The following is an 18,573-nucleotide window of genomic DNA, read 5'->3' as shown; positions in this document are numbered from 1 at the left end:
CATTGCACACACCTTTATGAAGTGTCCCCATGAAAACCCAGCACCATGTGCAGTGAATCCATGCCACTCAAAAATTATAAACATAAGTCAACCCTCTTTAAAAGAAGGAGGTTTGATCCTTTTCCATGTACCTTGCTGTCTAGTTGGATTTATCTTACATATTCTCTGCATGTTTTTCCTGTGGGCAGGGGCGTGCTCCCAGAACCTTCCTTTAGACTGCCAGAGCTTTACTCATTTCCTCAATCCCATTCTAGTCTCATGGATGTTAATTTTATTTTTATTTTTTAAGACATCCTTACATTTTAATATAATTAATTATTTATGTCCAAAGGTAATAACAGTTCTCATTCTTATCAATGCAAGGACTTTATTGTACCTTGACTCATGTTCCTGTGATCTTCACTACAATTCATCTCTTATGTCTTGGCTCTTCTGTGGAGTTGAACATCATATTGATGACTGCTAAATATTTCATAGTCAGTGATTATGTAATAATCAGTTTCTCAACAATGTGATTAATATTATCTCTTGCACCTCACTTCTCTGATCTGTGCTCAGTTTACTATTAAGCAAATTTTACCCCCTTTGTAAGGTTGATGGACCATGAATTAGAAAACTGCCCATTCATTGATGGTCAATTGCTTGAATTTATCTTTGTTTTGAATTATGATTCCACTGAGCTGCCTTGTAGGTGAATGACTTTTGTTCTTCCACAACATTGAAGTTTTATAGTCCTTGGCTTCTAAGTGTTAATGAAAAATATAACTACAGACTAATTTTGATTCCTTGTATATAATATGGCTTTTATTTCTAGTTGCTTTTAAATCTTTTTTGTTTTTTTTTGCTTTGGAATGTCATAGATTTTCTTTTTTAAAAAATGTCTAGGTCTGCCTTTCATCTGAAGACTCATGCCTTTCTACAGTTGCAAGGCTTCTCAATCATTATTTCTTTAGAAGCCCCTTCCACCACCGTTTATCTGATATTCTCAGATAACTAAGATGAGTCATGGAAGTGTGTCTTAGGTTGTGGGCCTTCCTGCCATCTTTTCCAGTGTGATGCTTCCCTTCGTTTCTCTAAGTTCATGCATCCTGGTACCCAGATCTCTCTCTTTATCTGTGGCCAATCTAATGTTCAGCCTAGGTAAGGAATTATTTTCTTGTATTCGCATGTCCATGTGGTGTGCATGCTCATGTGTGTAAGCACTCTTGTAAGTATGCACATGTGTGGAGGCTATTTGTAGACATCAGGCACTTCCTCAGTCTCTTTCTGCTTTCATACTTTGAGACAGGGTCTCTCACTGAACCTGGAGCTCACTAATCTGGCTAGGCTAACTAGCCAGTGGAATTACTACTGTGTGCTACCACACCCCAGGCCATCAGGCCTGGGTTTTAAAAAATATGTTATTTATTTATTTATTTGAGAGAGGGAGTGGGAGGAAGAACACAGGAGCACCAGTGCCTCTAGCTAGTGCAACGAGCTCCAGACACATGTGCCACCTTGTGCAACTGGCTTACCTGGGTCCTTAGGCTTTTCAGGCCAGTGCCGTAACCACTAAGCTATCTCTTCAGCCCACGCCTTGATTTTATGTAGGTTTTGTGGATCCAGAATCAGGTCCTTCTGCTTGTGCGGCAAGCAAGCATTTTACCCACCAAGCCATCTCTCCAGCTCCTCAAGTTTTAATTTGAGGGTGCTAATCTTTATATGTCCCTGAAAGTGTCTTTTCAAGTGTCTTTTATTCTTTTTGAGGGTTTTTTTTTTTTGCCTTAAGCATTTAAAAATATATATTCCATTCAGACTTATTCTGGTATTTCCAGACAGCTCCAGAGCTTCTTAAAACGCTCACGGTTCTTCCTAGTCATTGTTAGGGTAACTCTGTTACCATAGTGATTGGTAAGCATCTTTACATTAGCTCTTCTATAGTAGCACTGTGTTTTCTGTGTGGCTTTCCCATGTCCCCCAACAAGTCGTAACACTTTCATTTGCTGTTGTCTGGGCCCCAGGAATGTCTTTTTCAGCATCTACCTCTCTTGCCTGTGGATTTCTTGGGTTTGTGCTGCTCATAGATTTTTCCACAGAGTTTGTTAAGCATCATGTTCTCTTCTGTTTCCATAAATTAGCGGGAAGAGACCCTCTGATCCCTTTGTCACAGGGAGATAGCTTTTCCAGTGTCAGGGTATGCAGGAGCTTCCCTGAGCTCAGTTTAGCTCAGGTCCTTCCCACAGCCACCTGGCACCTCCTCTATGACTGGACTGCACCTTCCTGTCTTGCACCTGAGCTCTTCCTGAGCTCAGGTTTGCATTTTGTGCTTTAACTTTTTAAGCTTTGTAGCAGCCTCCTGTATCACCTCCCCAGGAAGCCTTCTTCTTTTGTTTACTCAAAATCATTTTCCCATGTTCTCTTCAGCATTTAAAAAAAATCTTATATGCTATTACATGGTTTTAGGCATATATTGACCCTAGTTGAAACATATAAAATAACTTAAATTATTTTTAGGTATTCATCCGAATTGCAGCCACACACATTTAAAAATAGCACATCTATGTGCAAAAGTATGTTATATATATATATATATATATATATATATCATCTTTATATATATATATATATATCATATATATATATATATATATATATATATCATCTTTATATATATATCATCTGCAGACTGTGCTTAACACCTATAGAGTTTGTAAGGCCTCTTGAAGTAATTCAGTGGCTGCTTCAGGGTTGGAAAATACTGAAAACTTTAGTTTAGAAATGTCATAGTAAGTTCACACGAGTCCATGATATATTAATAGTTACCCTTTTCTGGGTTAGTTTGTAATTCTAAGCAGTGTTCTCAGGAATTATTATAGGAGTCACAACAGCAGATATTTTCAATGATATTTCGTCTGCTAATTGAGGCAATGATAAGGAAAGCGTAATTGTCTCTGATTTGAATATTCTAATAGAAGTCATTAACCTCAGTGTTTCTGACCTTTCAGTATAGTGCTGCTACCTTCCAAGTTTGTTCTGGGGATAAAACACTGTATTTGCCAGGCTAAGTGAAGGTAGAATTTTATTGCTTCTGGCCAAAGGTCATGGAAAGATTTAGAGATGCACTTGTGTAAGTGCTGTGATATTTAGAAAGTTATAAAACAACCCTCCCCCCACAAAAAAGATTGGGTACATGAAAACGCATCATGTTCCTGGAGTTATTATCAAAGTAGTCATTAATCATTACAGCATAAGTTTACCTGATGTGTTCTAAACAGTGTCTCTTCTATGTTCCACTGCAGACACTGATCTTATGAATCTAGATTTCATAAACTTTTAAAGAAGATTGCCACTACTGGTACTGCCCTCACTCCAGGACTAATCTCCCACCCATGCTCATGCAAGCTTCCCTAATGTAACTCAGTGTGTGAGAATATAAAAACAAAAAAAATGAAAGAAGAAAGGGGATTAGTTTAGAAGAATAGGTTTGATGAAAGGATGATAAGAGGATAATGGGGTGAATATGATCAAAATACATTATATACATATATGAAATGGTCCAAAATAAAAATATTTTTTAAACCATCATATTTGAAAACTAACATTTTACGGTCATACTTAAGGAATACAAATTGTAATACTAATAATTAAACTATTTACCTTATGAGCACAACATTTAAAAGGCTTTTTTTTTTTGTTGAAAAGCCTTAAAATCATGGTTTATAAACCTAAATAAACTGGTGAGGCTAAGAGTTTAGAAGTACTCTAAGAAATAGTAGTCACCATGTGACAAAGGTGTAAGGCAAAGAAAGGTCCTTCTAATAATTTGTCTTGTTTTCAACATTGCCATAGTCATGAACTTCTGAGCATCAGGATGTTTTTAACTGAAGACTTGTTATTGCCAATACCAACTTGCATTTATATGTTTGCATCAGATGGTTCTACGAGAGGCAGAAACTTTTCTGCTAAGGTTTTTAAAGTGTACAGGGTAGCCAATGAGCATTCTATGTGGTCTCTGGGAGCTGAAGAAAAATATTAGTACCCAAAAGTCCATCTTGATTTCCTGTGAAAGCACTCCCAACCCCCCGGCTTGTGAGCGAACACTGCCCTTCCAAGGAGAGAGCACTGCATTTTACTTGAGAAGTATCTTAAAAATGTTTTGTTTATTTATCTATTTTATTTGAGGGAGGGCAGAGGAAATGTAGATAGAGAGAGGGCACACCAGTGCCTCTAGCTACTGCAAATGAACTCCACACACATGTGCCACCTTGTGCATCTGGCCTTACATGGATCCTTGGGAATTAAACCTGGATTCTTGGGCTTAGCAGGCAAGTGCCTTAATTGCTAAGCCCAAGGAATATTTTATATATTTGTAGAATGTATTAACTTATAAAATTCAAACTTAGTCACAAGTCACAAGCTCAGTGTGAAGCCTCCGACCCTTCAAGTGTCATGCCACATCTGGCTGTAGGCTCTCTTCATCTGGCCAGGCCACTCAAGAGCCATAAAATAAGAGGGAAGATTGAACAGGTCAGAATGAACATACCAGACATGCTTACTAAGTACTCACCTATCTTGAGTGATATTCTGCTAGGCAGTAGCAAGCTTCCTACAACAGAACAAGAAGACAGGTAAATGACAAGGGCTAGGAGAGCATCAAAGAGGGAAGAGGTCATGGTGGAAGGCCTCACTGAACTGAAGTCTAGATGAAAAGCTTTCCCTAGACACAAAGTTCTGGAGGAAATTGGACAGACTAGTGCCTAAGGCCCAAGTTGCCCCCACCCTCTCCCATTCGCTGTGCTGGGGCACTAATAGCCAGTGTATCTGTTTTTGGAGCTGGGACTGAAGTGGACATAATAAAAGCTTAGTGTGTTCATAAGGGCTAGTGTCCTTGTGAGAAGAGGATGCCAGAGCTTACTGTCCACAGAGGAGCACCCTGTAGGTCAGAAGACAGGGGTGGGAAGAAGGGCCTATCCACAAGGCAGTTAGGTAGAATGACAGAAGCTGGCCATGCTGACACCTGATTTTGGACTTCCAGCCCCCACAACTATGGGAAAGTAAATGTCTGTCTTAAGCTACTTAGTTGCTGGTATTTTGGGATGACAGTCTGAGCCATGTGTGCTCAGAAAAAGTCTCCATGTGCATGGAGAGAATAAGGCAGGGGAAGGTCAGGTCAACCTGGGAGAAAAGTAACCAAGGTCTCCAGAGATGGTACATGCTCAGATGTGAAGCAAAGGCACCCAGAGTACAGATCAGCAGGACCGTGTGGGACTTTGATCAGAAGTAATAGCAGTCCAGGGACCTGAGGATATAGGAAGGAACAAGGATGACACCCAGCATGGAGGATGTAATACCTGGAAGCCCACAGAGAGGAAGAGCTTCATGAGATTACCTATGTCCTGCAGGTGGGAAGAAAAGAAGGATAAGGGATTAGATAAAAGGTGAGCAATGGTGACCTTGATTAAAAAGAACTGGAGTAAATAGTGAGAGTGAGGAAATGTACAAGTAACTATGTATAAATTTAAAAAAAAACATCGTTACACAGATAAGCAAGTGTCTAGGGAAACTTTAGTGAGAGAGACACAATAAAGTCAGATATGTTATTAAAACACATATTGTCCAGGTGTGGTGGCATATGCCTTTAATCCCAGCACTTTGGAGGCAGAGGTAGGAGGATCGCTATAAATTCAAGGTCAGCCTGAAATTACACAGTGTCAGGTCAATCTGGGCTGGAGAGAGACCCTACCTCAAGAAAAAAAAATAAAATAAAATAAGTAGAAAACTACATACACTTAAAGTCATCTATGTTAAGTGGGCCCTCAAAGGATTTATCAAGACTTATAACAAATTTAACAACTGAAGACAATATTACAATCAAAGTGAAACCCCATATTATATGCAAGAAGAAAGGATGTTGCATTCAGAACTCACTTTAGCTAGTAGAACAACATTTATAGTTATTTTAAATTTGTATTTATTTATTTTAGAGGGAGAAAGAGGCAGATAGAGAGAATGGGTGCACCATGGCCTCTAGCCACTGCAAATGAACTCCAGATGCATGCACCACCTTGTGCATCTGGCTTACATGGGCCCTGGGGAATCCAACCTGGGTCCTTGGGCTTTGCAGGGAAGCACCCTAACTGCTAAGCTATCTCTCCAGCCCAATATTTATACTTTTTAAGATGTTTGTGAGCTGAAAATACAATGACACATGTTACTCTGTATGAGGGCACCAGATCATCAGTAAAGCAGTTATGCCCAGTGATTGATCAATGGATCAGGAAGAGAATTCTGGGAAGTTTTAGGAAAGAAATGCTGTGATCAGTGAGCTAGGGGGTATTAAAGACAGGGAGATACTGTCTCAATCTCAGGTCCATTCAGTTTTTCTGTCTTTCAGCTTCTCTCTCTTTTTTTTTCTTTACTTTCTCCTATGAACTGTCCTTTACAAAACTTTTGAGAACGGAGTTATGCAGATGCTCAATATTTGTCATTTAAATGAAAGTCATAAAATGGAAGAGGAAAAAACAAATCCAGTCATAAGCTAAATACAAAAGAAGACACTCAAAATATAAAGGCAGAGACAGCAAAGGGATAGAAAGACATTTTAGGCAACTCAGTTACAATATTAATATTAAGTTAGACTAAAACAAACTACATTGATAGCAATAAGGACATATAAGGATAGTCAGAACATTTTGCTGGGCTATTGTAGTAATGCTGAGCCTCAATGTGCCTAACAACAAAGTCCAAAAACAGTGCCATATTGCCCACTCAGACTGCTTGGGTCTGAATGCCAGCTCCTGGACTTGTGAGCTGCAACGAATTGCAAGTTTGAACTGTTCTGGGCCTCATCACAAACGCTGGCATTGGTATTGTGGCTGTTAGTACTTTTGCCCCAAAACATATGATGAAAAATCAGAAAGAATTCCAAGAAAAATTACCATGTCTACAATCTTCTTAGGAGATTTTGTTTTACTCTCTTGTCTATGTTTGAAAATGTTTGGGAAAACTGAAGGATAGCTACAGTAAAACATTTAAACAGGCTATCTTATCTTTAAAGTCATTGCAAAAATAAATAAATCCATTGTAAATAAAACACAATCTACCTAACAAAACTGCAAGATAAAAAGGGAAAAGATAAATGAAAAACAACCAGAGTCCATAAAATGACAGGTGTTAAATGAGTCATAGCTATAAATGTAAATGACTTAAATTAACATATAAAATACATAGTCTTAGAGCATATGAAGGTACAAAATGTAATGATTTGCTAATTATAAGGAACACAAGTAAAAGTACAATAATGCACTAAAAAGAAAATGAGCAAAATATACTTAAAGTGTAAGCAAAACAATAATAGTATTCCTGACCCTTTTATCATGAGATGATTACAAGGTAAAACCATAGATAACACCATAGAATTTGTATCTGACTCATGTTGCAATAGCTTTTCCATAGTGTGCAAAATAATGCTCTAAGGCACTTTAAAGTGCACAAAAGTCTTTGAGAAATTAATACTAAGTGGATATCCTATAAACTTTTACTGTATAAAAGAAATGATTTAAATTTACAAAGAATATAAAGTAAAATTGAAGTTTGTATATACCCGCATTTTGGATTCAATTTTTAAATCAATTTTTATTTGTAAGGAGAAAGAGAGTATGGGTATTCTCTTGCCTCTGCAAACAAACTCCAGATGCATGTGCCACTTTGTGTATCTTGCTTTATGTGTATATTGGGGAATCAAATTCAGGCTGGCAGGTTTTGCAACATATTCATTTTTCTGCCTTCCTGTCTCCTCCTCCTCTGCCTTCTTCTTTTAATAACAGAGAGAGACAGAATTGGTGCTCCAGGGCCTCCAGTCACTGCAATCAAACTCCAAACACTTGGACTACGTGTGCAACCTTATGCACATGTGCAACTTTGTGCGCTTGCATCACCTTGTGTGTCTGGCTTACATGGGATCTGGAGAGTTGAACATGGGTCTTTAGGCTTCTCAGGCAAGCACCTTAACCACTAAGCCATCTCTCCAGCCCCAGATTCATTTTCCTAAGCACACATTTTAAAAGAAGAGCTGGATGTCACTCGGGCCTGCTTACTGCCTTGATTAGGACTTCCTGTCCAGGCATGAATGTGCACTGTGAATGGGAAGTTTGTGAGCAGACTGTAGACAGGCCTCCTGCTTTGGTACTCCAGGATACTGATTTTTCCCAGACTGTCAACACCCAGGAAGATGCTGCGTTTTTACCAGTTATTCACACCCCAGAACCAGCAAATGTGCACTTACAGACTCAAGAAAGCCGGCAGAGAGCCAGGGGTGGTAGATAAAGGGAAGGCATCCTACCAGTATGAAGGGCATTTCCCAAGACTCTGGATGGGCTTCTTGCTTATTTAGAAGGTGGTTGCCGGAAAATGGGCACAGTGATGAGGAGTTGGAAACTGGAAATAGACCCCCACTTACTGAGAACGCCACATCCATGACCCTAAGCAGATTTGTTGTCTGAATTCTGAGTCTGAGGGTTCTATTCCATCCATAGTGCCACTGTCAGCTCTGCCTCCATGCTGGGGATAGGGGAGGCCAACTGCTCTACACAGTGGAGGCCCAGTCAAGAACCAAGCCACGCGTGTGTAATTCTTCCCAACTCACAGCCAGAGAGGCCCCTTTTCCAAAATTTAGACCCATGCCCCCTGCTGGTACTGACCATTTCTGCACAGGTCTGGGAGGAGGTTGTAAGGAAGTCCTGAGGGTAATGGTAGGCAGTGGGGGCACACATCCCTGCTCCTTAATTTAAGAGAGACAAAAAGGGGGGGTTGACTTTCGATATCAGAGATCATCCCACACAGTACCTTACCCCCCCCCCTTTTTTCTTGTGACAACATTCTACTGTCTTCCAAGTGTCCAAGCTCTAGGGAGTCACGTGTGACCCTCACTGGCTCACTGGCTCACTGGCCAGGTGCCAGGACAACCAGATGTGTCCGTATTAAATTAGTGCTAGAACTGGACATATCCATCTACTTCAACTGGTTTCAGTTTTCTTTCACTTGGTTCTTAAACGTGTTTTCAGTATACATATCATGAGCTTCCACAATCATTTTCAATTCAAACTTGTGCTATGTGATAAAAGAAAATTAACAAAATTAATGTGTTCCTAATGTCCACAATATTGGTATAAGAGATTGCCTGTCAGGATGTGAAGGCTGACAGTCTTACCCTCATTGCTAAGACGACGTCTCCTTACGCTCTCGTGCTCCTCCCCAGATGGGGCGGGGCTTCCTGGCTGCTCCGGCTGGGCTCCGCCCACCCTCGTTTCACGTGGCGTCTCCTCTCTCTCCTTGCAGGTAGAAATTGAGAAGCTGGATTACCACCATTACCTGCCTCTGTTTTTTGATGGGCTCTGTGAAATGACATTTCCCTATGAATTTTTTGCTCGGCAAGGAATCCACGACATGCTGGAACACGGGGGGAACAAGATTCTGCCTGTCATTCCACAGCTCATTATCCCGATAAAAAGTAAGTGAGCAGGTGAAAAGGCGTCCCTCAGTTTACAAGGTGCAGCGCTGTGACAACTTGCTAATTAAGCAATAAAACACAACACATGGAGGCAAGGCCCGGGTTTTGTTGGAGATTTTATAAATTGACTTTAAAAGTCAGACAGCCTGAATCTCTGACATGATATCCCAGCATGGATCCTCCACTTTGGCTTAGCCACGTAAATAAACAGAACCACATGCAATGTGCCTTGGTTTAAGATGCAGCGTGGTAAGAACACATGTCTTCACAGTGACTTATACTTTCAGAAGTAGTATATGACCTTTTATGTATAGCAAAACCCCAATTTCTTGCGACATGACACCCCTAATTTTTAAACTACAGTAGAAATACAATTCTGTTGAGTGTCTCTTATGTAGTAGGATTCATAATTTTCTGGGGGGAGAAAGTCTGAAATGGATAAACACTCATTTTTTCAGTACAAAGAGTTCTTAATCTGTAGGAGGTCTCCTGGGTAACCTTCCCTGTCTGTATCATGACAACCCGCTTCTGTCCTCCATGCTCAGGCACGTTGAAAACAGCTTTCCGAGGTTTCTCAAGAGCATCCAGGTTCCAAAACAAGACTCTTAGTTGTTTTCCATGCAGTGTTCTTACCTTGTGCCCTAGTTGATTCACTGCAGGCCACCAGGGAATATGCCATAAAGACCCATGGAGGATTGTCCACCCTTACCCCAGTGCCATCCATGATTCTTCACCAGCCACCAGGCCACAGGATGCCTCTTGCTCCAGAGCCCCCGGCTGCCACGTAAGGCGTGGCTGCTGCCCTACCTGCGGTGCTGTTGCTGCTAATTCCGAGCAGGGGCCCTGTGCTTCTAAGCCTTTCACAGGGAATAAAGTCCCATTTTTTCCTCAGCTGGAACGGTCCCAGGCATTTCCACCTCCCAGCTTTGCAGCAGGAAATCCCATGGTTTCTAGGGGTCGACAGAGCCCCAGCTTCCCTTCCCATATGCTGCTACCCAGCTGAACTACTTCCCACAGTCTGGCAGGAGCCTTTTGGGGCTTCTGAGGTCTGGGGAGTCCCACCTTCATTGCTTCACATGCCCTCTTACCACCTGAGCAGAATGAGAACAAATTAATTGAACATGGGGACATTTCCCAGAGCTAGGGTCACTTAATTTTTCCCATGATCACCTGGCATTGACTTGAAGTGAGCGTCTTTAAGATGCTAGGCTCTCAGCATCCCCATCTTATCGCAGCTCACACGGAGCTAAAGTTTGCTATCTTTGAACTCTCCACGGAAATGGTACATTACAGCATAATTCTACCAAACCAAGGGACTGAGTTACTTTCTGTGAAAAGTCTTCAAAGGGTCTTCAGGAAGGAGGCAGAAGGCCAGGCCCATTCAAGTCTTTTCCAAGTGTCACTTATTCTCTTCAATGAGGGATGAAGTTTAAAGATGTTAAATTCCAGGGCTGGAGAGATGGCTTAGCGGTTAAGCGCTTGCCTGTGAAGCCTAAGGACCCCGGTTTGAGGCTCGGTTCCCCAGGTCCCACGTTAGCCAGATGCACAAGGGGGCGCACGCGTCTGGAGTTCGTTTGCAGAGGCTGGAAGCCCTGGCGCGCCCATTCTCTCTCTCTCCTTCTATCTGTCTTTCTCTCTGTGTCTGTCGCTCTCAAATAAATAAATTTAAAAAAATTAAAAAAAAAGATGTTAAATTCCAGTAGAAATGCAAGTTTCACTGATAAGCTAAAAAAGGTCCAGAATCTTCTCTCCAAGAACTGCCTGTCCTTTTCTTCTTGTACTCAATTGCAACCCTTTTTACTTTTTTAATATTTTATTTAGTTTTGTTTATTGGAGAGAGGAAAAAAGCAGATAGAGAGAGAGAGAGAAAAACAAATGAATGCATCAGGGACTCTGGCCACTGCAAAGAATTGCAGACGCATGCAATTATGCCATGTTGTACATTTGGCTTTATGTAGGTACTGAGGAATTGAAGTCAGATCCTTAAGATTTGCAGGCAAGCACCTTAACTGCTGAGCCATCTCTCCAACCCTATCCTTTTTTTTTTTTTTTTTTTGGAGGTAGGGTCTCACTCTAGTCCAGGCTGACCTGGAATTTACTATGTATTCTCAGGGTGGCCTTAAACTCATGCTGATCTTCCTACCTCTGCCTACCAAGTACTGGGATTAAAGGCGGGTGCCATCATGCCCAAGTCAGCCCAGTCCTTTTTGTTTTTTAAATAAACACTTGGTTTTAGTATTATTTCCTTCTTAGGGCTCTTCCCAGATATCCTTGATGAAGATGCCAGATGGTTGGATAAGAACAGTACTATTTTGACTACTTTTTATAATCGAAAGATACCAATTATAGACTGACAATCCAAGACTTTCAATGTTGATTGATCTCTATTTGAAGATACATGAATGAATTGAGAAGTGATATGTTATAAAGATGAAATTGACACCTAACAGAGGTCACTTGCTGATGATTGAAAACATTATTTAAAAACCAGTAAACATGATTTGTCAGGGAAATTAACTAAATATGAATCTGATAACACGTGCTTCCAGCAGCCAGGACAATTTACCTCGGGACACATCACTGTGTATTTGCCTGGGGTTGTGTCACTGTACACTGATGCTGATTCCAACTGTTTCTCTTTTCTCAGTCTGTGTCACTAAAAGCCAAATTTTCCTCAGGAAGAAATGCTGGCTAATGATGGAGATCACGCAGAGTTCAGGCACACTGAGAAAAACATTATGTGCACAAACTAAACCTTTCAGGTGGAATATTCTGGAATGAGGCTAATTGATCTAAAGGCCGGCTGATGCACTTAATTGGCATAACATATAACAGCTGTGTATACTTATTTTCAAACCATACTATTAGTATGATTTTTTACTTGATCCAGGGGCAAAAATTCACCTCACCTCCACCAGCTTGCAGTACTAATTAATATCCATGAAGGCCAAGCAAAATAGATTAACTCACTGTGGAGCAGAGAGCTGGAACTAACTGCCTCTATCTACCCCCAGAATCTGGGATTGATTTCAACAAATTAGAAACCTGATAATCCTAGTTTGTTGGCATAAATGACTTCCGTGGCTCTTGGGTTTCCAAAGTGAAAAAAAAAACAACATAAAAATATAATTTTCTCTTTCCCTCCGCTCCTCCATTCAAGACCCAAGATTTTCCATATCAAAACAAAAAGACAGAAAGTGATTTTGTATTAATCACAGCAGTATCACTACTGCCTCTGCTCCATTCTGTCACTTGATGTCTTAACTGCTATTGCTTCTTTTCCCAGCTTCCATCTTCTTAAATTGTTCTAGGCTTGAAGGGCCAGAACGTTCTAGCAGGACGCACTTGAGGTTGATGGAGGACTGCTCTAGCATGATGTTCTGGGGCGAGTAGTGGAGCTCTGACTGCCGAGAGCAGCAGCCTGAAAGAGGCCCCTCTAGAGTCTGACAGAGCAGGTGCAGGTTTCCGTGTACTCTGCCCAGCTATGGCAAGAGCAAACTTTCTCAGTCCAGCAGCACAACACTGAAGAGTGTCTCAAATACATGCACACAAAATTCTTGAGGAGTCCAGTAGGAGACAAGAACAGAGAGAAGGGCCAGGGGCAATGGCCAGCTGTACCTTCCTTCCTAAGAAAAGCAAGAGGGACCTCACAGCCTTGGGGGCAGTGGAAGCATCAGGAACACACTGGGAAGGAGACAACATGCCTGCTCAAGGGAGAAGAAGATCCCAACAACATTCAGTATTAGAGCCAGAAGAAATGTGTAGAATCTTGTATGGTATCAAGACAGGGAAGATATAGCCTCAGAAACAAAATCTTGGATCCTGAAGGAGGACACTAGACTTGAGGGGAAACAAGACAATCTATTTGAATACAGTCAGGAAAAGTAACAGTGTCAGCAGAGCCAGGAATCTCCAGAGAGGGAGAGAGAATCACCAGCTGCCAGTCTCTCAGAAAAGACAAGCATATATAAAGAAAACGAGGAATGTGACTAAGTGGAGAATTAGGGTCCAAATGGTAACTGTAGTTATGTGCCTAAGAGAAAGCACTGGAACAACAGGAACAGAAACCAAAGGCAGAAGTGATAAGAGAAGAACACTTATGATGCAGGCCAAAGAGACACAGTCTGATGGAAATCACTGAAAAGAGACGCCAGGTCAAGTCACATCTTACCTCCCACCCCCAATTTATATATTAAAAATATCTTTCAAATATTTGGACAAAGTCAAAAGACTGCACATCAACCCAAAAGTAAAGATGCCTGAGGCTAAAACTAAGGCTTTTAGCATCAGCAAACCCCAAACAACAAAGCACTGTCCGCAGGACTGAGAGGACTATCCTGGTCACCGTGCTAATGCAGCTGAAGGAAGCAGGACTGAGAGGACTATCCTGGTCACTGTGCTAATGCAGCTGAAGGAAGCCTGCAGACCCTGGATCTGTGAGGCCCACCTCTCCTCCCATGGATTACTGAGGGTGTGCCCAGCCCTAAGACCAAAGCAAGTTCACAATCCCAAAATGAGAATATCATAGTTTGAAAAGCTCACCATCAAGGATCATTAGGCCCAGAATTAAGTCCTAATAGCTGAAGGAACAGTTTTAAAACTGCATGACTGTCACAACGATTCTATGCTGACTCTAAAACTCCAGGGCCTTCCAAAGTCAGTGGAGAAGACAGAAGTAGTTAAGCAGTGTCTGAGAAGGTCGCAATGAGCAGACAGCAGGGAAGTGCTGAGAACTCAAAGCACAAAACATGAAATCGACTGTGTCAGCCATGAAAGTTAATTTTCAAATGGGCTCATAAAACAAAATGTAAACCGACTATAAACTCTTAACAGTTGTACTTAAAACTTTTTAAGTGAAAAGGTATACTGGAGCAATTTTTAAAAGGCAGTAGTAGTTATTTTATTTTTAGGAAGGTAAATTTTAGTGTAAAGATGCTTTAGGTCCATGCAGAATCAATGTATATTGATGAGCATCTTTGCCATAGAGATTTAGTCTTCCTGGCCCTCCATGCACTAAAAACTAAGACACGCCTTCCGAGATATAAGCAGCTACTTATGCTGGGCTACTAAGAGGAAAGAATCTGCTTGTCTGACCTTCACTGCCTGACCTAGAGTCTCTACCAACCAAAAGTAGACAGCTTGCCCTCCGAAGTTCCACCTCCCAACTGGAGTGTGCACTCAGCCCATCCAAGACCCTGGGACCCTGCAGGCCGAGACTGGCTGGCTGTGATTGGGTCTAATTCATGTTGATGCCACCAGGCTTTGGTGAGGTCAGCAAAGGCAGAGATGAAGCTGACAGGCCTGCACAGGACTCGGTGTAGAATGAGCTGGAGGGAAATCACGAGTGATAGTTCTCTGCTTTCCATTCAGGGAATCCAAAGATGCTGCTTTCTACTTGCTGTGAACGACTGTGAGCTCTCCAGACCTTGTGACCATGAACCAATGAAGTAGATGGCACACAGCGCAGGGCAAAGGGAGCAGGCAGCCTGCGGTCCAGCAGTTCAAGTTGAAGTCAGTACTCAAAACAAAAAGCCAAGGTAGCATGTAAAAACTAAGAAACACAAGAAGACAAAAATAGGGCCGAGTGATCTCTTGTGTTCCACAAAGAAATAATGGACTCTTCACAAGAAAAAAATATCTTTTTTGAAAACTTCTGCAGGGGCCTACTTTTATTAGAATCAGTCACCTTGTACTAATGAGAATGTAACTTTACACATTTTCTCCTTATCCTTCCTTTCTGTGTGGTTATATCACAGTTTTCATGAAATCAACAGCCTACTTTTACACTGACACCATCCAGTACAGCTCACTTCATGACCTACAGATGACTCCAATGACTCTCTTGCACTGCACTGTGTTTGCCTTAGTGTTGACCATTGTCTCCCATTTTGCACGCTCAACTTTTACGTACTTCATTTTTTCCAGATAGTCAACAACTATTTAAAAATGCTGTTTGGGGGTACTGGAGAGACAGCTAAGTTAGTAAAGTGCTTGCTATGCAAGCTCAAGTCTTGTGTTTGTAATCTCAGGACCCATGCAAAATGTCAGACGCAGTGGCACAGACCTGGAGCCCCAGCACTGGGGAGGCAGAGCTGAGGCAGGAGGACTCCTAGGGCTGGCTAGCTGGCTTTCTAGCCAGATTGGCAGTTCTCTGTTTAGTGAGAGACCCTGTCTCAAAAACTAAGATAGAGGGCTGGAGAGATGGCTTAGCGGTTAAGCGCTTGCCTGTGAAGCCTAAGGACCCTGGTTCGAGGCTCGGTTCCCCAGGTCCCACGTTAGCCAGATGCACAAGGGGGCGCACGCGTCTGGAGTTCATTTGCAGAGGCTGGAAGCCCTGGCGTGCCCATTCTCTCTCTCTCCCTCCTCTGTCTTTCTCTCTGTGTCTGTCGCTCTCAAATAAATAAATAAAAAAAAATTTAAAAAAAAATTTAAAAAAAACTAAGATAGAGAGCCGGGCGTGGTGGCACACGCCTTTAATCCCAGCACTCGGAGGCAGAAGTAGAAGGATCACCAGGAGTTCAAGGCCACCCTGAAACTCCATAGTGAATTCCAGGTCAGCCTGGGCCAGTGTGAAACCCTACCTCAAAAAAACAAACAAACAAAAAACTAAGAGAGCAATAAAGGAAGACCCTCAGTGTTGACTACATACATGTATACACACATATACAAGAGCTCACACACAAGATAAAAGAATTGTTTTCCATGTGTTCAGAATATCAGATAACCCACTACTTGGATATGGTCATCCTTTGCCCGATACTTTCCTGCTCAAGTCTGGGCCACGTGTTCTCCTGGCCTCATACTTCTTTCCTCTCTCATGTCGAAGTCTTCCCTTAACAATACATTTTGTTTTCTCATCATTTTCGTGGTGTACACTCTTCCATTAATTTCTTGAAAACACATGAAATATATGTTTTTAGACATTGCGTATCTGAAAATTATCCATCAAATTTCATTATTAGTTTGGCTATGTTGAGAATGATATTAATATAGGATTTTTGAAGCCTCATCTTTGTTGCTTCATAAGTTCTTACATTGCTTTAACAGCTTTGATAACATTTGAATTTTTAATCATTTCTCTGTGACTTGTTTCCTTCAATCTCTTGAAGTTTTAGGGCTTTTTATTAATCTGATGATATGAAATTTTATGTTGGTATTTTCTGGTTATTTTTCCATTGGTTTTGTGGGAAAATACTAACTTAGAAATTCCAATAGTTTCAATAGAATTTCAATAAAGATATGTATCTTTCAGCACTAGACATTTTCATGCATCATATCTTTAATGACTTCTCTCTGTTTTCTCCTCTGTGATTCTTGTTAGCAATGTGTAGCAATTCATGGGTTGATTCTCTACATCTTTAGCTGTTTATTCACATTGCCCATCTCTGTCTCTTAGCTCTCCATGCGGGGGAGGTTATCTGCCTTACATCTTTTCACTCCTTCAGTAAAAATAAATTATTCCTTTACTAGCATTAAGACATTTTTTTATCTTTTATCTAAGTAGGCAGGATAATATGTTGACCCAGAGAATTGCCAGAATCTGATGCCAGCTTGGAATCCTGGCTGCGCTATTTAATTGCCATATTACCTGAAGTGAGTCACATTACTCTGTGTGACACCCGTCCCTCACCTTTGAAATGGTGACCGTGTATACATTGACATTTTCTCTCTAATTTACTGGAAGCAGTAGTTTCTATATTTTATATGATATATTTTATAGTCTTACTTTATTCCTTAACTTTATTTAATCTTGTGATTTATATTTTATTTTGATACAGCAAATTTATTTTTTAATTTTGTTTTGCTTTTCTTTGGTAATCCCTTGAGTTAAATATGTATTTACTGGACTAAGGATGTAGTTTAGTGGTCAAGCATTTGCCGAGTATGTTCAGGGCCCTAGATTCAGTCCACAGTACTGCAGAGGAAAACAGTATTTAAAAAAAAAACAAAACTTTTCATTTTGCTTTGTAATCATAGCATGTCAGGTTACAATGTTGGTTCTGTATACAATTTTGGCTTCATTCCATCCTTTTGTAAGTTAAAATATATATTTTATTTACTTATTGATTTAGAAAGAGAGAGAATGGGTGTGCCAGGGCCTCCAGCCACTGCAAATGAACCAGATACATGTGCCTCCTTGTGCAACTGGCTTACATGGGGCCTAGAAAATTGAACCGGGGTCCTTTGGCTTTGCAGGCAAGTGCCTTAACTAAGCTATCTCTCCAGCCCCCATTACATCCACTTTGATGAGTATATTTTCCTTGTTACTAGATTATAAAGACTTTGTTTTCATATTTTTGATTTATTCATTAAAACACTACATTAAATCTATAAATATTTTAGGATTTAGTTTTCATTGTTTTTAATTGGTATTTATTGCTATATGAAGACGAAATATGATCTTCTCCCTTCCTTTTTTTGGAGTATACTAATGCTCTCACTGGGCTCCAAGAAATATTCACCATTAGCCAGTCATGGTGGTGCATTCCTGTAATCTCAATGCTTGGGAAGTGGAGGCAGAAGAGAGGGTCAAGAGTTCAAAGCAAGCCTCAGCTAAAGTTCAAAGCCAACTTAGGCCACATGAAATTGTATATCATCGGGCTGGAGAGATGGCTTAGTGGTTAAGCGCTTGCCTGTGAAGCCTAAGAACCCCGGTTCGAGGCTCGGTTCCCCAGGTCCCACGTTAGCCAGATGCACAAGGGGGCGCACGCGTCTGGAGTTCATTTGCAGAGGCTGGAAGCCCTGGCACGCCCATTCTCTCACTCTCCCTCTATCTGTCTTTCTCTCTGTGTCTGTCGCTCTCAAATAAATAAATAAATAATTTAAAAAAAACGAAATTGTATATCATTAAAAAAAAACAAATAAAAAAGAAGAAAGTACATTTTCTGTATGAGGCAAAGTTGAATATAAGCTTATTCCACAAAGTTATTGATCAAACCATTTACTGTTTGCTTTATCTTGGTCAGTGAGAACAACTGAGGAGATTCCATGGGCATCCCCACTATAATCACAACCAAACCACCATGGCTGATTTCAGCCTGAAAGCTTCTATTAAGCAGAATTTTCTGGAACCATACCAGTCAATC

General features: G+C 40.9%; 1 protein-coding gene across 1 annotated transcript in view; it reads left to right on the top strand.

Moving 5' to 3' along the window:
* The window catches only part of Pacrg (parkin coregulated), a 501,453-nt gene that overhangs the window by 253,852 nt on the left and 229,028 nt on the right, over positions 1–18,573 (top strand). The window contains exon 3 of the mRNA XM_004651092.2: positions 9,316–9,487. Within this exon, the coding sequence (XP_004651149.1) occupies positions 9,316–9,487 (172 nt within the window). The remainder of the gene's footprint in view (positions 1–9,315; positions 9,488–18,573) is intronic.

The sequence above is a fragment of the Jaculus jaculus genome, chromosome 9 (genome assembly GCF_020740685.1).
Source record: "Jaculus jaculus isolate mJacJac1 chromosome 9, mJacJac1.mat.Y.cur, whole genome shotgun sequence".
In the NCBI taxonomy this organism is placed as follows: Eukaryota; Metazoa; Chordata; class Mammalia; order Rodentia; family Dipodidae; genus Jaculus; species Jaculus jaculus.
The sequence above is the reverse complement of the archived record's forward strand: the minus strand, read 5'-3'. Positions and strand labels throughout refer to the sequence as shown.